The 18,082-nt window shown below is 39.6% G+C and overlaps 1 protein-coding gene across 2 annotated transcripts in view; it reads right to left on the minus strand.

Moving 5' to 3' along the window:
• Positions 1-18,082, minus strand: part of tcea2 (transcription elongation factor A (SII), 2) — a 92,035-nt gene that overhangs the window by 7,005 nt on the left and 66,948 nt on the right. Inside the window, exons 9-10 of one of the 2 annotated variants that reach the window (XR_005630487.1) lie at positions 10,803-10,874; positions 10,023-10,138 (exon numbers count right to left, since the gene is read on the minus strand). Coding sequence is in view for 1 of the 2 variants with exons in the window: in XM_039735016.1 (XP_039590950.1) it covers positions 10,803-10,874 (72 nt within the window). In the remaining variant the exon portion in view is untranslated. The remainder of the gene's footprint in view (positions 1-10,022; positions 10,139-10,802; positions 10,875-18,082) is intronic. The other variant, XM_039735016.1, reaches the window with a different exon arrangement.

Here is an 18,082-nt window from a genome sequence, read left to right on the forward strand (position 1 = left end):
GATCACCTTCATTTGAGTCCAGCTGTGTTTGATTATAGTGATTGGACTTGATTAGGAAAGCCACACACCTGTCTATACAAGACCTTACAGCTCACAATGCATGTCAGAGCAAATGAGAATCATGAGGTCAAAGGAACTGCCTGAAGAGCTCAGAGACAGAATTGTGGCAACGCACAGATCTGGCCAAGGTTACAAAAAAATTTCTACTGCACTTAAGGTTCCCAAGAGCACAGTGGCCTCCACAATCCTTAAATGGAAGACGTTTGGGACGATCAGAACCCTTCCTAGAGCTGGCCGTCCGGCCAAGCTGAGCTAACGGGGGAGAAGAGCCTTGGTGAGAGAGGTAAAGAAGAACCCAAAGATCACTTTGGCTGAGCTCCAGAGATGCAGTCAGGAGATGGGAGAAAGTTGTAGAAAGTCAACCATCACTGCAGCCCTCCACCAGTCAGGGCTTTATGGCAGAGTGGCCTGTCGGAAGCCTCTCCTCAGTGCAAGACACATGACAGGCCGCATGGAGTTTGCTAAGACTCTCTGTAAGATTCTCTGGTCTGATGAGACCAAGATAGATCTTTTTGGCCTTAATTCTAAGCGGTATGTGTGGAGACAACCAGGCACTGCTCATCACTTGTCCAATACAGTCCCCACAGTGAAGCATGGCGGTGGCAGCATCATGCTGTGGGGGTGTTTTTCAGCTGCAGGGACAGGACGACTGGTTGCAATCGAGGGAAAGATGAATGCGGCCAAGTACAGGGATATCCTGGACAAAAACCTTCTCCAGAGTGCTAAGGACCTCAGACTGGGCCGAAGGTTTACCTTCCAACAAGACAATGACCCTAAGCACACAGCTAAAATAACGAAGGAGTGGCTTCACAACAACTCTGACTGTTCTTGAATGGCCCAGCCAGAGCCCTGACTTAAACCCAATTGAGCATCTCTGGAGAGACCTAAAAATGGCTGTCCACCAACGTTTACCATCCAACCTGACAGAACTGGAGAGGATCTGCAAGGAGGAATGGCAGAGGATCCCCAAATCCAGGTGTGAAAAACTTGTTGCATCTTTCCCAAGAAGACTCATGGCTGTATTAGCTCAAAAGGGTGCTTCTACTAAATACTGAGCAAAGGGTCTGAATACTTAGGACCATGTGATATTTCAGTTTTTCTTTTTTATTAAATCTGCAACAATTTCAAAAATTCTTTTTTTGTCTGTCAATATGGGGTGCTGTGTGTACATTAATGAGGGAAAAAATTAATTTAAATGATTTTAGCAAATGGCTGCAATATAACAAAGAGTGAAAAATTGAAGGGGTCTGAATACTTTCCGTAACCACTGTGTATATATATAGTAATCCCTCGCTATATCGCGCTTCGACTTTCACGGCTTCACTCTATCACGGATTTTAAATGTAAGCATATCTAAATATATATCACGGATTTTCTGCTGGTTCGCGGATTTCTGCAGACAATGGGTCTTTTAATTTATGGTAAATGCTTCCTCAGTTTGTTTGCCCAGTTGATTTCATACAAGGGACGCTATTGGCGGATGGCTTAGAAGCTACCCAATCAGAGCACGTATTACATATTAACTAAAACTCCTCAATGATATAAGATATGCTTCCCGCCCGGTGCTTCATTGCTTTTCTCGGTCTCTCACCCTCTCTGACATTCTCTGCGCCTAACGGAGGGGGTGTGAGCAGAGGGGCTGTTTGCACAGGGGCTGTTTGCACAGAGGATACGGATGCTCCTCTACAAAATGCCGCTTTATTGAGGTGCTTCGGCATACTTAAAAGCACATATTGATTTTTTGATTGCTTGCTTTTATCTCGCTCTCGGACATTCTCTGCTCCTGACGGCGCTCCTTTGAAGAGAAGATATGTTTGCAATCTTTTAATTGTGAGAAAGAACTGCCATCTCTGTCTTGTCATGGAGCACAGTTTAAACTTTTGACTAAAGGGTGTTATTTCATGTCTAGAGGCTTCTAATAATGTTAACAGTGTGGGAGAGTTTACTGTGTATATATATATATATATATATATATATATATATATATATATATATATATACACATACATACATACATACTAGCAACTGGGAGCCCAATCAAATCGGGCTACAAATTCTACGTTTGTGAAATCCATACTTTCTCTGCAAGAATTATTTGTTTTTTTAAGTCCTTGAAATGATTTTGTTATCATGGCACTGATTTGTGCTTAAAATTGGCCTTTTCGGCCGAAGTAATGAAGAGCATCCTGTTTAAACGGGGCTGCAAGACGTGAACTCAGCTCTTCCGCGCACTTCATTTGATTTTTTCCTGCAAACAAATTTCCAAAACAAACCATTATTTTATGACTCTAATCAGAGTCGGAGTAATAATTATGTTGCCGTGGTCATTTTAGATCTGAGATCAGCTAAAATTTAAACAATGACTGTTGTTAATACCCAGTCGTCATTACTCAGATTGCCAATAGATGTCAGGAGGACGGATGCCAAAACTGAACTGCCCAAAGATATATTTCGACGTACCAAGGAAATGGCGATACGTTCTAAATTACTTATGGTTCCGGAGATGTCTAATGGTTTAAGTCAGTCGACGATGTTAGTCCTGGAAAGTACGCCTCACCAAACCAACGTTCAAAAACCAACTGAACTTACTATTATCTGCTCAAACCAACACCGACTTACTATACTTGGCCATCCAGCGGCGTCACTGAAGCATTCAAACATTCTTAGCCAATCATGCAATACTTTGTCCGTGTTTGCCATATTATGTTCTAACTACAGAGGCAGAGTCCCATTTCACGGATCTAACTTGACCAGTTGAAGCTCATCGAGAGAATGCCAAGAGTGTGCAAGGCAGTAATCAGAGCAAAGGGTGACTATTTTGAAGAAACTAGAATATAAAACATGTTTTCAGTTATTTCACCTTTTTTTTTAAGTACATAACTCCACATGTGTTCATTCATAGTTTTGATGCCTTCAGTGAGAATCTACCAATGTAAATGGTCATGAAAATAAAGAAAACATATTGAATGAGGTGGTGTGTCCAAACTTTTGGCCTGTACTGTGTGTGTGTATATATATATATATATATATATATATATATATATATATATATATATATATATATATATATATATATATATATATATATATATATATATATATATATATATATATATATATATATATATATATATATGCGTGTATTTCAACATTTCAAATGAAAATGTTTCTTGTTGCTGTACATGACGATGGCATCTTGATGAACGGTTTGCAGAATGTTTGTGCACAACTCTCTATGGCTCTCCCAGTCTCTCTCTGAGATTTCCTGCACTACCATCATTTTGTATGGATTGAAATTAAGGTCCTCATGCAACATCCTCCTCAAAGATGTGTTGAAAATGACTAAGGCAGAAGCATGTTTGCGTGCTGAACATCTAGGAGACTTTAAAATTGATGCCCTTACAGCTTGGATGTTTTTAGGCGTTTGTACAGTCTGAGGATGGCCTGGAGATCTTCTCTTCAGGTGCTCCTAAGCGCAAATGCATTGTAGCGACAACCTCACTTGATAAGATTTGTGTGCTTGTCTTGCTTTGTTCTGGAAATTCGATTGCATCCATAGTCAGACAATTTAATCTGAACAAATCAACCTTCCACTCAATCTGCCAAAAGGAAGATGGTATTCATAAATCAGTGTATGAATCTGCTCCACAAAAGGCAGTTTAGTTTGTGGATAATTGAGATGGTAGACTACAGGGAAAGTACTGTGCACATACTACTACTACAAGGCTGAAAGCCAAGCAAATTTAAAAAACAGGTTGCTGAAAATTAGAAAAATGTGAAGCCAGTCTTTACTAGTGTTGACTGGCTTTTTTTATTTGTAAAAAAAAAAAAATAAATATGGCTTCAAAATTTGAAACTTTAAAGTGAAGTCTGTTCAAAAGATACGAAGGCTGCTGATGAATTTGTGAAACCTCTGTCTAAAATTAAAGAAAAACAGTACCTGTCTGAGCAGGTATTTAATGCTGAAGACACTGGTTTGTTTTAAAACCAAACAGGAAACATATGTATGTATTGAAAAATGTTACCAACGCACCTAGCTTTAAAGCATTCAAAAATCGCACCTCTATGCTTTTTTTGCTGATGCTTGAGGGGGCTTAAATTGCAAACCTCTGATTGTGTACTGGGGCCAAAGTCCATGTGCATCAAAACAGAAAAATCAGAACCTCCGTCCAGTCATTTGGAACCACAAAGCTTGGATGGCTGGTGAGATTTTTTTGGGCTGGTTCAATGTCAGTTTCAACCCAGAGGTAGAAAAATACCTCTGCATTCAGAGTTCAACTGATTTTGGACAATGCACCTTTTGACATTTGTCGGGTCCTTGAAAATGCCCACCCAAATGTTTTTCTCATGTCCCCAAGAAGACAACTTCAGTCCTCTGGCCATTTGACCTAGGCATTATTAAGGCTTGCAATAGCCATTACACCCAGGAGCTCTACTGTGATGCATGCCCAGGAGCTCTACTGTGATGCATGCCAACACTTAGATGCAAATCATGAGTACACAATGAAAGACTTTTGGAAATCCGCAACCATCCATTACATAGTCAACATTGTGAAAGTAGCCTAGGAGAAAGTTTCTCAGGTGACAATTTCTGTAAAAAAAAAAAAATCCTTGCCACAAGTACCTCTCAGTGTGGCCTAGTCAGAAGACCCCATTTTAGATGCTAGAAATTCCTTTTATAATCGGGACCATTATGCAGACAAATTGAGCTCCCAAATGTCATTCTTCTACGTGCATGTGATGACATGTATGCGACTCCTGTCCCACAAAGTTCCTATTAAAATGCAGGTGGCTGACGCACACGCATAGCTATGCCGACATTTGAGATGTAAACTGTGCTTCTCTCAAAACTGAAAGCAAGCCTTCTTCCTTATTGTGAGCTACCACCTAGACAACTACATCAATATGAAATCCCTATATAAGCAGCAGCAGGCCAGAAAAAAAGTGCTTCACATTGTCTCTTGCCCACCCAGCGCTACAAGGTCATGGGAGGCACGCACATGTGTGAGAGACAAGACAACTCCAGTCTGGCTGGACAATGGCAGAGTTGTCTTCCCACCCTCGCACAAAGCCCACCACGACACTCCCCAGAAGATGCCCCTCAACACTTTCTAAAAGGACAAAAAAGCAAGTGCTATTTCTTTATACTTTATTTGTCCTTTTTCTTACAAAACTAATGTCTCTCTCTCTCAACACTTCAGAGGACACAAAACTAACTTTATTTAACTGCTGGTAATGCCAGTGAGGCACATTACCACAAGAATATGGTTTGTCGGAAACTACCCCATTTTTCCCAAAGGACTAATACTTCAGTTTCCACGGTTTCGGTATCTGTTGTTTTTTTTAGGGACGTAACCACCCAAACCTCCACAGATAATGAGAACAGACAGTATATTACAGTCATATGAAAATCTTTGGATTTTTTTTTCTCATTGGCTGAGCTTTCAAAGTAGCAACTTCCTTTTAATATATGACATGCCTTATGGAAACAGTAATATTTCAGCAGTGACATTAAGTTTATTGGATTAACAGAAAATATGCAATATGCATCATGACAAAATTAGACGCATAAATTTGGGCACCCCAACAGAGATATTATATCAATACTTCATTGAGCCTCCTTTTGCAAATATAACAGCCCCTGGATGACTCCTGTAGACTTTGATTAGTGTCTGGATTCTGGATGGAGGTATTTTTGACCATTCTTCCATACAAAATCTCTCCAGTTCAGTTAAATTTGATGGCTGCCGAGCATGGACAGCCTGCTCCAAATCATCCAATAGATTTTCAATGATATTAAAGTCAGGGGACTGTGACAGCCATTCCAGAACATTGTACTTCTCCCTCTTCATGAATGCCTTTGTGGATTTCGAACTGTGTTTTGGGTCATTGTCTTGTTGGAATATCCAACCCCTGCGTAACTTCAACTTTATGACTGATGCTTGAACATTATCCTGAAGAATTGGTTGATATTGGGTTGAATTCACCCAACCCTCGACTTTAACAAGGGCCCCAGTCCCTGAACTAGCCTCACAGCTCCCCAGCATGATGGAACCTCCGCCAAATTTGACAGCAGGCGTTTTTCTTAGAATGCGGTGTTCTTCTTCCGCCATGCAAAGCGCTTTTTGTTATGACCAAATACCTCAATTTTTGTCTCATTAGTCCAAGCACTTTGTTCCAAAATGAATCTGGCTTGTCTAAATGAGCATTTGCATACAACAAGTGAATCTGTTTGTGGCGTGAGTGCAGAAAGGGCTTCTTTCTCATCACCCTTCCATACAGATGTTCTTTGTATAAACTGCGCTGAATTGTAGAACGATGTACAGATACACCATCTGCAGCAAGATGTTCTTTCAGGTCTTTAGAGGTGATCTGTGGGTTGTCTGTAACCATTCTCACAATCCTGCGCATAATCCACTGCTGTATTTTTCTTGGCCTGCCAGGCCTGGGTTTAACAGCAACTGTGCCTGTGGCCTTCCATTTCCTGATTACATTCCTTACAGTTGAAACTGACAGTTTAAACCTCTGAGATAGCTTTTTGTAGCCTCCCCCTAAACCGGGATACTGAACAATCTTTGTTTTCAGATCTTTTGAGAGTTGTTTTGAGGATCCCATGCTGTCACTCTTCAGAGGAAAGTCAAAGGGAAGCACAACTTGCAATTGATGACCTTAAATACCTTTTCTCATGATTAGACACACCTGTCTATGAAGTTCAAGGCTTAACGAGCTAATCCAATCAATTTGGTGTTGCAAGTAATCAGTAGGGCGGCATGGTGGCACTGTGGTAGTGCTGCTGCCTCGCAGTTAGGAGACCTCTGTTCGCTTCCCGGGTCCTCCCTGCGTGGAGTTTCCATGTTCTCCCCGTGACTGTGTGGGTTTCCTCCGGGTGCTCCAGTTTCCTCCCACAGTCCAAAGACATGCAGGTTAGGTGGATCGGCGATTATAAATTGGCCCTAGTGTGTGTTTGTGTGTGTCCTGCGGTGGGTTGGCACCCTGCCCAGAACTGGTTTTTGCCTTGTGCCCTGTGTTGGCTGGAATTGGCTCCAGCAGACCCCCTGTGACCCTGTGTTCGTATTCAGAGGGATGGAAAATGGATGGATGGATAAAGTAATCAGTATTGAGCAGTTACATGCATTCAAATCAGCAAAATTACAAGGGTACCCACATTTTTACACAGTCAGTTTTTCACATTTGATTTAATTTCATACAACTAAATACTGCTTCACTAAAAATTTTGTTTGGAAAACACCCCAGTATTCAGATGTTCCTAGGAAATGAAAGACATACTACTGTTATCTTTTTTGTTTAAAGTAGAGTAAATTATTATGCAGGCTGAGAGGGGTTCCCAAACTTTTTCAGATGACTGTATATACAAAGTTAAAAAAACAAAAAATAGCAAAAGTGAAGCAAAAAAGGAAATTTTAAGTTCAGAGTTTTTAGGATTACTACCACTGATAACTTTTGTTAAGTCCTGCTCTGGGCTATGCAATTTGTTGGCGAGAGAGGGTGAAGGCTCTGCATTGATCAAGTTGTAACTTATTGCACAACAGTGTTTTGCTATAACCTCCAGCCCTGTTAGGTGCAAAGCTCCTGCTCTGATATTCTATGAAAAGTAGAATTTATGATCCTCTGGAAGGAGTGCAAGTTTTAGAAGCATCATCACCTCTTCCCTATATGGTAAAACAGCCTGAAGGAATACAGGTGAGTTACATTACATGACAATCTGACCTTGGACGGAATGGGGGAATGAGTCTTGTCCAAATAGGGCTGCAATGACACAGGGGAATCCCTGCACGACAACATCCCATTTGTCACAGAAGTACATCAAGGAAGCCAGGATAGAATAAATTTAGGTTTCCAGAGACTCAATGTCTCTGCTTCCCCATTCATGCAGACCGCCATGCTGTGTCTTTATCATTCCGCCCAAGGGACATTCTGCACTACATATGACAAGAGACCAAGTAATATACTAAGATAGAAAGCCACCTAGTGTCTTAACGAGCTAATCCTGAGCTAAGCTGGTGACCTAAGCATGCAAGATGAACTGCTTATTCTCCAAGTTTTATTATACTATGAACTTATATTATGCGCTCAACTGAAAATCTTTGGTTAATCTATGTATTACTAAAAAGTGTAACTTTCTCTCCTGTCTATTCTGGTACTCTCTCTAATTGTGTGGGGTTATTAATGTAAAGGAAAGGGGGCAGCATTGAACTATAACAGCAGTCAACTCTGATAGTAACCAGGCTGGCAATAGTAAACATAAAAGGACTATAGATAGGATTTCATGCATACTCCTCGTGTCTACATACTAGGGTCTGAAAGGGAAAACTTGTTACCCTACCACAAAAAAAATCAAACAGTTCCTTTTTTCTTTCTTTAGGGTGCAGGTATGAATTACAGCTGATTAGGGGTGTGTGATATGTATTACCTACAATAATATGCTAATTGATGTTTTAACAATGTGCAAACTGACATTATCAAGTACGTCACTCACTTTGCAAAAAACAATTCATGTAGCCTAGTCTCACAGGGCCAGATGCGATTTTCAAATTAAAAAAAAAAACATCTGGGTAAAACCTGTTAAAAAGTTTGAGACTGAGATCTTGCACTGCAAAGGCTTACATGGACAGGGCTTCCTCCTAAAACACTCACCCCCAATTCTTCCTGCTCATGAAGCTAATACAGAGTTAAGAGAGAGACCAAAAGAAATTGGGGGAAAAAACTCAATGCTATGAGAAAATTTAAAAAAGCTAAAATTTCTGTTATCAGTTCAGGAACTCAGTAGAAAAGATAATTGAGGCCTAATGATTTATTTGGACAATTTAACACTAGAATCCCTGAAGCCTACGAAAAAACTTGTAATCTCGGGCCACCTTAAATTCCTTCACACCTCTCCATTAGCGTCTTTTATTTTGTAAATGTGTCGATCAGCACAAGCAGCCTGCTATCCCATCCCCCCACCGCCACAGCTCAACTTGGGCAAAAAGTTCTCCCAGCTCAGGTCTTGTTTATCTGGATGTAAGGTGCCTGGAGTTGTATAGGGTAAATAATATATTATTATTTGGAACACATGCATTTCATGTTTATTCCATGTCTACAATGATCTATGTAACTGTAAGATGACAGGAAATGTGAGAAATGCAAGAAATGTTGAACACATATCTAAAATTGACCTAAAACCTTTTTTTCATGTTATAGTACTAATGACAAAATTTTGATATGAAGTGTATAATGTGTGAAGACTGAAGTTCAAATAACAAATAAACACTTACACAAAAGGTGCACATATAAAAAAACAAGTGCGCTTTTAGTCAAGAATATAACCGAAGAAAAAGTAATCGGGTTAGGGTATGATGCTGACACGTGCTCTTGGGTAGTGCAATGGTAAGAAATGCTGACTCAAAATCAAGAGGTTGTGGGCGCTTCCTAGAATTACCATTTTGAGTAGTGAGCTGCTCTTATTGTTACTATAATACAATAAAACGTACATTTGTTTTTAGTCTGTAACACCCAGTGTAAATGTAAGGTACTTGTAAAGGTTACCTTTTTTTTTTTATAAATAGTCTTATTTTCAGTCACATTCACGCTCCCCCCAACCCCTTCCCCCAATCTGACACTGCTGTTTTCAAATAAAGATGTGCTATAACAAAGATGAATTCGGATGAGGATGATGGTTCTACACCGGAGAAAGAGAACAGAATCCCTCCCAGCAGGAAATGTCAACTTACACATAAGAACACAGCTGCACCAGGAATAAAGGAGAAAGATAGCACCGTTTGGATGCAGCAAGAGGTCAGGTATCATCCTGTCACATGCATGTCCTTCAGTGAGACAGCAGGGTATGCCAAGCTCACCAAGGTATTGTGCAAAGTTCCGTTTGTGATTATGTTTTGTAAAAGTCTTTATATGAAAAACATTTATATGTTACTTATATAAAAGCCACATCAAATGTTATTTACCTTGATTTATTTACTTATCTTCCAACAGTGTACTGTCACAAGTAGACTGCAGAGCTTCCTGTGTTTGATCGACATGGGCATGCTGACAAAGTACATGTGCGGTGTCACTTCTTATTCTGAAAAAGATTCCAGTCGTCCCACATGAGAAAGACTTTCCGAGACTAAGGTCATAAAGCTTATAAAACCATTTCTGGACAAAGGCAGAACTGTAATGACAGTTGCATAAAGTGCGACAGGAGCTCCCACCTGCAGCTAAAGTCATTCGCATACTGAAGCAGCATTGAGCACTGTAGTAGCATTGAGCTGGAAGAACTTTTTACCCGAGTTGATCTGCGACACTGGGGGGATAGGATAGCAGGCTGCTTGTGCTGACTGACACATTTACAAAACAAAAGATGCTAATGGAGATATCTCAAATGTTTTTGGTCGGCTTGCATAAAGGCACTGGTCAAATAATAAGTAACAGATCTCAAATTGCCTAGTAAGTATCAAATTTCTTTGGTGCTGACCAGGAGTGCTTTCCCTATCCCTGGCTATTTGTTGATATGGCGTAGTATACTGTACATCAGAAACAGCTTCATGTAGATTATGTGCATTGACTAAATTAAAGGTTCCTACATTCCATGCTGAGCCAAGTACATTGTGTGCTTTAGCTCTGTAGACAACTACCTGCTACTTTACTCTAGCTGCAATAAATACAGTAAACACTGCAATCAATTCCTAGACCTAACTGTGAAATAAATATACCATCATAATACTAAATATTATATAATTAGTTACCTTCCATCTGTTTCCACATTCATTGCAAACTACAAATGTAGTCATAGGTTCATCTGCACTGCGTGTTTGCACCTAAAAATAAATTAAAGAACAGCATTTAAGTTATTTTAAAATCAGCTGCATCCTGTAAATATAAACACATTCATTAACCCAATATTTTTACTGCATATTACTCCAGATTTGAGAACAAACACGTTTTTCTATAACTCCGATAAGCGTAAAGTTGCTGGCTTCAGTTTTAAGAGCTTGATTGTCTGCTTAAAAATGGGTGTGTGTGTGTCCAAATGCTGACAGACACCAATAATACTAACAGAAAAAGGGCTAACTTAAACACTACATTTGATTGACATGAAACAGCAAAGATACACCTTTTTTCATATTTGAATTTTTCTGAGATCAAAATACATCTCAAAATCAACAGCTTCTTGTAATTGATATGAACAGAATGCTTGCTATAGCTCTAAAGCTCTGACCCAATCAGATCACCCTTTACCCACTACTATGTCATCATAAATTCCAGCAGATAAGGTAGAATATTTCAAATTATATTAAAGCTACAAAAAACATCACCTCTAGATGTGCTAAAACAATGATGGGTGGAAGATCTTGTACTTATCACAGAAAATAAAATGGAAATCCACAAAATCTTATTCTCTTCTCCAAGATATACTGTATGTTAATACTATGTAAAACTGTAAACAGTATAGAGCAGTCTCTTTCTTCTGCTGCTCCTGTCATGGGTTGCCACAGCGGATCATCTTCTTCCATATTGTCCTGTCTTCTGCATCTTGCTCTGATACATCCACCACCTGCATGTCCTCTCACACCACATTCATAAACCTTCTCTTAGGCCTTCCTCTTTTCCTGGCAGCTCTATCCTTAACATCCTTTTCCCAATATACCCAGCATCTCTCCTCTGCACATGTCCAAATCAATGCAATCTCGCCTCTCTGACTTTGTCTCCCAACCGTCCATCCTGAGCTGACCCTCTAATGTCCTCATTTCTTATCCTGTCCATCCTCGTCACACCCAGTGCAAATCTTAACATCTTTAACTCTGCTCTGTCTCCTGCTTTCTGGTCAGTGCCACCGTCTCCAACCAATATAACATAGCTAGTCTCACTACTGTCCTGTAGACCTTCCCTTTCACTCTTGTTGATACCCATCTGTCACAAATCACTTCTGACACTCTCTTCTCCACCCTGCCTGCACTCTCTTTTTCACCTCTCTTCCACACTCCTCGTTATTCTGTACTGTTGATCCTAAGTATTTAAACTTATCCACCTTTACCAACTCTACTCCCTGCATCCTCACCATTCCTCTGACCTCCCTCTCACTCACACACATGTATTCTGTTCTTACTAACCTTCATTCCTCTCCTCTCTAAAGCAAACCTCTAACTTTCCAGGGTCTACTCAACCTGCTCCCCACTCTTGCTACAGGTCATAATGTCATCAGCAAACATCAACTCCTCCCGAGGAACCCTGTCATATGCTTTCTTTAGGTCCACAAAGACACAATGCAACTCCTTTTGAGCTTATCTATACTTCTCAATCAACACCCTCAGAACAAACATTGCATCTGTGGTGCTCTTTCCTGGCATAAAACCATACTGCTGCTCACTAATCATCACCTTCTTTCTCAACTGAGCTTCCACTACTCTTTCTCATAACTTTATGCTGTGGCTCATCAATTTTATCCCCCTGCAGTTACTACAGCTCTGCACATCCCAATTATTTTCAAAAATTGGTACCACTACACTTCTTCTCCACTCCTCAGGCATCCTCTCACTTTCCAAGATTCAATTAAACAATCTGGTTAAAAACTCCCTGCCATCTCTCCTTAACACTAGAATTACCTTACTTCCTACAATGTAAAGTCACAAGTAGACTGCAGAGCTTCCCATGTACATGTGAATTTCCCCTTAGGATTAATAAAGTATCTATCTATCAAAGTACAGCGACAGCAAGAGTGCGACATGCATTCTTTCTCCGATGTAGAAGCATCGTCATCATGAGTTCACCTCTGTATAACGCGTCTTTATGTGAAAACAGCAATGTCAGATGGGGGAGAGGGGTGGGATCGTGAACGTGACTTAAAGAATAAAACTGAATAAAATAAAAAAAAAAACAAAACAAAGCTAACCTTTACAAGTATCATAAACTTACACCATCTGTTACAGACTGAAATCAAATGTATGTTTTTATTATAAAAGAGTAAGAAAAAGAGCAGCTCACTTCTCAAAATTGACTCGTCTGGGGTTGAACCCGTGAAGTTTTGATTACCAGTCAACATATTTATTTGATATTTGGACTTCATGTCTACATTTTGTCAATTATTACTAAAACATGAAAAACATTGCTGTGTTAACAATGTTCATACATAGATTGTTGTAGACACAGAACACACATGAAATGCATGTGTTCTAAATAACGATCTAGTATTTATAAAAGGTGTCATTTTGCTTGATTTCTCACTCTATACAACTCTAAGGAACTGACACGCAGGTAAACAGACTTGAGCTGAGAAAACTGTGCAACGATAGGGGGATATGATAGCAGGCTGCTTGCTGCTTATCGACACATTTACAGGACAAAAGATGCTGACACAGAGGTGCAAAGTGATTTAAGGTGGGACGGATCTACGAGTTTTTTCGTAGGCTTTGGTAATTCTAGTGTTAACACCTCCATGCTTCCACAGGCATAACATTTGGACCAACGGTTTTTCCATTCTCCATCCTTTTCAGAGCTATTCTTACTTCCTCCTTGCTAATCCGTTGCATTTCCTGATTTACTGTCTCCACATCATCCAACCTTCTCCCTCTCATTGTCTTCATTCATCAGCCTCTCAAAGTAATCTTTCCAGCTGCTCAACACACATTCCTCACTTGTGAATATGTTTCCATATTTACCCTTTATCACCCTGACCTGCTGCACATCTTTCTCAGCTCGGTCCCTCTGCCTAGCCTATCGATTCAGGTCCTTTACTCTCTCCTTAGAGTCCAGCCTCTCGTACAACTCATCATACGCTTTTTCTTTAGCCTTTGCCACCTCTCTCTTTACCTTGTGCCGTATCTCCTTGTACTCTTGTCTATTTTCTGCATCTCTCAGACTACCTCACCTTTTCTTTGCCATCCTCTGTATACTCTCCTGTACTTCAAGCACCCTTCTTGCTGTCACTCTTACTACTTCTGCTGCAGTTGCCCAGCTGTCTGGTAACTCTTCAATGCCACCCAGTGCAGGTCTTACCTCCTCCATAAACTCAACCTTGCAGTCTTCCTTTTTCAACTTCCACCATTTGATCCTTTGCTCTGTCCTCCCTCATCTCCTCTCCTTGATCTCCATCGTCATCCTACAGACCATCCTCCTATGCTGCCTAACTACACTTTCCCCTGCCACCACTTTGCAGTTTTCAATTTCCTTCAGACTGACTCTTCTGCATAGGATGTAATCTACCTGTGTTCCTCCACTCTTGTACATCACCCTATGATCCTCCATCTTTTTAAATACATATTCACCACAGCCATGCCCATCCTTTTTGGAAAATCCACTATCCTTTGACCTTCTTCATTCCTCTCCTTGACACCATATTTACCCATCACCTCCTCATCTCCTCTGTTCCCATCACCAACATGTCCACTGAAATCCGCTCCAATCACTACTTTCTGTCCCTTGGGTATACGGTCCATCACCTCATCCAACTCACTCCAGAAATCTTCTTACTCATCCATCGAACACCCAACTTGAGGGGCATAGCACTAACAACATTCATCATCACAACTTCAGTTTCCAGCTTCATAATCATTACTCTGTCTAACGTTCTTTTCACCTCCAAAACACTCTTGACATACTGCTCCTTTAGAATAATCCCTACCCCATTTCTCCTCCAATCCACATCGTGATAGAACAATTTAAATCCACCTCCGATCCACCTGGCCTTACTCCCTTCCATCTAGTCTCTTATCAACCTTCTCTTCATCATATCGGCTAACTCTCTAACTAAAACATCATCAGATTTTCACTCAAGTCCTAAACGTAGATAAAAAGAAACCAGTTAAACAAACGAGACAAAAATATTATACTTGGTAATTTATTTATTGAGGAAAATGATCAAATATTACATATTTGTGTGTGGCAAAAGTACGTGAACCTCTAGGATTAGCAGTTAGTTTGAAGGTGAAATTAGATTCAAGTGTTTTCAATCAATGGGATGACAATCAGGTGTGAGTGGGCACCCTGTGTTATTTAAAGAACAGGGATCTATCAAAGTCTGCTCTTCACAACACGTTTGTGGAAGTGTATCATGGCACGAACAAAGGAGATTTCTGAGGACCTCAGAAATAGAGTTGTTGATGCTCATCAGGCTGGAAAAGGTTACAAAACCATCTCTAAAGAGTTTGGACACTACCGATCCACTGTCAGACAGATTGTGTAGAAATGGAGGAAATTCAAGACCATTGTTACCCTCCCCAGGAGTGGTTGACCAACAAAGATCACTCCAAGAGCAAGGCGTGTAATAGTCGGCAAGGTCACAAAGGACCCCAGGGTAACTTCTAAGTAACTGAAGGCTTCTCTCACATTGGCTAATGTTCATGTTCATGAGTCTACCATCAGAAGAACACTGAACAACAATGGTGTGCATGGCAGGGTTGCAAGGAGAAAGCCACCGCTCTCCAAAAAAAACCATTGCTGCTTGTCTGCAGTTTGCTAAAGATCATGTGGACAAACCAGAAGGCTATTGGAAGAATGTTTTGTGGACAGATGAGACCATAATAGAACTTTTTGGTTTAAATGAAAAGAGTTATGTTCGGAGAAAGGAAAACACTGCATTCCAGCATAAGAACCTTATCCCATCTGTGAAACATGGTGGTGGTGGTAGTATCATGGTTTGGGCCGGTTTTGCTGCATCTAGACCAGGACGGCTTGCCTTCATTGATGGAACAATGAATTCTGAATTATATCAGAGAATTCTAAAGGAAAATGTCAGTACATCTGTCCATGAACTGAATCTCAAGAGAAGGTGGGTCATGCAGCAAGGCGACGACCCTAAGCACAAAAGTCGTTCTACCAAAGAATGGTTAAAGAAGAATGAAGCTAATGTTTTGGAATGGCCAAGTCAAAGTTCTGACCTTAATCCAATCAAAATGTTGTGGAAGGACCTGAAGCGAGTAGTTAATGTGAGGAAACCCACCAACATCCCAGAGTTGGAGCTGTTCTGTACAGAGGAATGGGCTAAAATTCCTCCAAGCCAGTGTGCAGGAATGATCAAAAGTTACCAGAAATGTTTAGTTGCAGTTATTGCTGCAAAGGGGGTCACAACAGATACTGAAAGCAAAGGTTCACATACTTTTGCTCACAAATATGTAATATTCAGTCATTTTCCTTAATAAATAAATCAGTATAATATTTTTGTCTCATTTGTTTAACTGGTTTCTCTTTATCGACTTTTAGGACTTGAGTGAAAATCTGATGATGTTTTAGGTCATATTTATGCAGAAATACAGAAAATTCTAAAGTGTTCACAAACTTTCAGCACAACGCAGCTTTGTATATCAGTCATGCCAAATAGCCCCTAGGCTTTTAATCCACCAATTCACTGTCCTGTTAGCATTACAAAATGGGTAAGAAGCAATTTTCTTAAATTAAGCAAAGAAAAAACAGCATAAAAGTCAAGGATATCAGGGTAAAATCAGATTGCCTTGCCCTGCAGATTAAACCAGAAGTATGTCTAGCTGTCATTATAGATTCAGAATTATAAATTAGCTATGTTATAAAGATGTAATTTTTCACTTAAGAAACAGCACAAATTTGAACTTAAATATCTGCAGAAAAGCTTTAATTTATCGCTGAATAATGTAATGTACTCTTGACAGGAAAGCCAAAAAAGACAAACTGGCTGCAGATGGTTAAAATTCTTGCTGCTCAACTAATAAATGAAAATTTGAGCAAATTTCAATAATATTAATTATTATATTGGCTGATGGAGTCTTTTAGGATTGATTTTAAAATTTTTTAGTGTCTGTAAGGCTATGAACAGTTTTTCACCTCCCTACATTACCAAATACCTGTCCACATACATTCATAATTACAATCTTAGATCTTTTCACTCTGGCTTACTCAGTGTTCCTAGAGTCAAGCATAGTCAGAAAGCTTTTTACTTTTATTCAAAAGAAAAATCTGGAATGTGTTACTAATAAAGATACATCAAGCTAATACAGTCGGAAATTTCAAAAAAATGTTAAAAGCACACATTTAATTTGACTTTTCATAAGTTGTAATATATTTCATTTTACTGATTAAAACTTATTTTACATATTTAAAATTCAAAGTTGTGCCATTTATCCTAAAGGTATGCAAGGTCTTCATAGAATACTATTGTTAGTAATTATTACTCATATTCAAATTCATCAGATATAAATCATTTTGTTTATCTTTTGCTTTCTTTTTTTGGTTTCTCATGGTGACACTCTACACTGCCTCCAAAATGGCCTAAGTATTCTGAAGCAACAATTGACGCTAGAAGGTATTATGACGCTCTTCCTGTGATGAGACCAGCAGAATTATGTTATTATATGCAGGTGAGGATAAGCAGTCATTTGGCCTTTGAACACCTAGAGATTTTTTTTCAGTATTTATGCCAGCTAGAGATTTTATTGTCCCCTTTTACTTTGCCATCTGACAATAGCTAACTACATATCTGTTATTCCAGACAATTCTTAATATAGATTATGCCCCAAGTTTAACTTTTCTGACTGTATTTCTTTTGTAAAGCATTCTGAACTACACCTTTTGTGTTCAAAAGGTGCTTTAGAAATAAATGTTGTTTGAAAAAGTCGGCATCTGTAAGAAATCTAGACTGCATGGAATTTCAGGATGCATTTCAAAAACCTTTAGAGACCATCTGGCTAGAGTTTTTACTGAACATCTCTAATCCATCACTGAAAGACTCTGTGGTGTTACAAAAAACAAAAAGTGTATTAAACAATGGCAATCACTCCCAATGAGATAAAATTCTTTTGAGAGAGCAGTGCTATGACAAATTAAGTGTAATAACACAGATAATTTCCTCTGTGCTGCTCGCAGGAATCTGTGCTTGGCTTAAAGTACTTGTGTAAAAAGTCTTCCTTCTCTGCATCTCTGCTATCGGCAAATAAATCCTCACATTAAAACTTAACTGCATCTTCTGGAAGAAATGCCTGCCACCTCTTCTCTACCTTCATGTTTCTCTTAAGCCTTCTTGTTGCTCCAAAACCAACATACGTCTCTCCTAATGATTTTCATT

The sequence above is a fragment of the Polypterus senegalus genome, chromosome 14 (assembly GCF_016835505.1).
Source record: "Polypterus senegalus isolate Bchr_013 chromosome 14, ASM1683550v1, whole genome shotgun sequence".
Lineage (NCBI taxonomy): Eukaryota > Metazoa > Chordata > Cladistia > Polypteriformes > Polypteridae > Polypterus > Polypterus senegalus.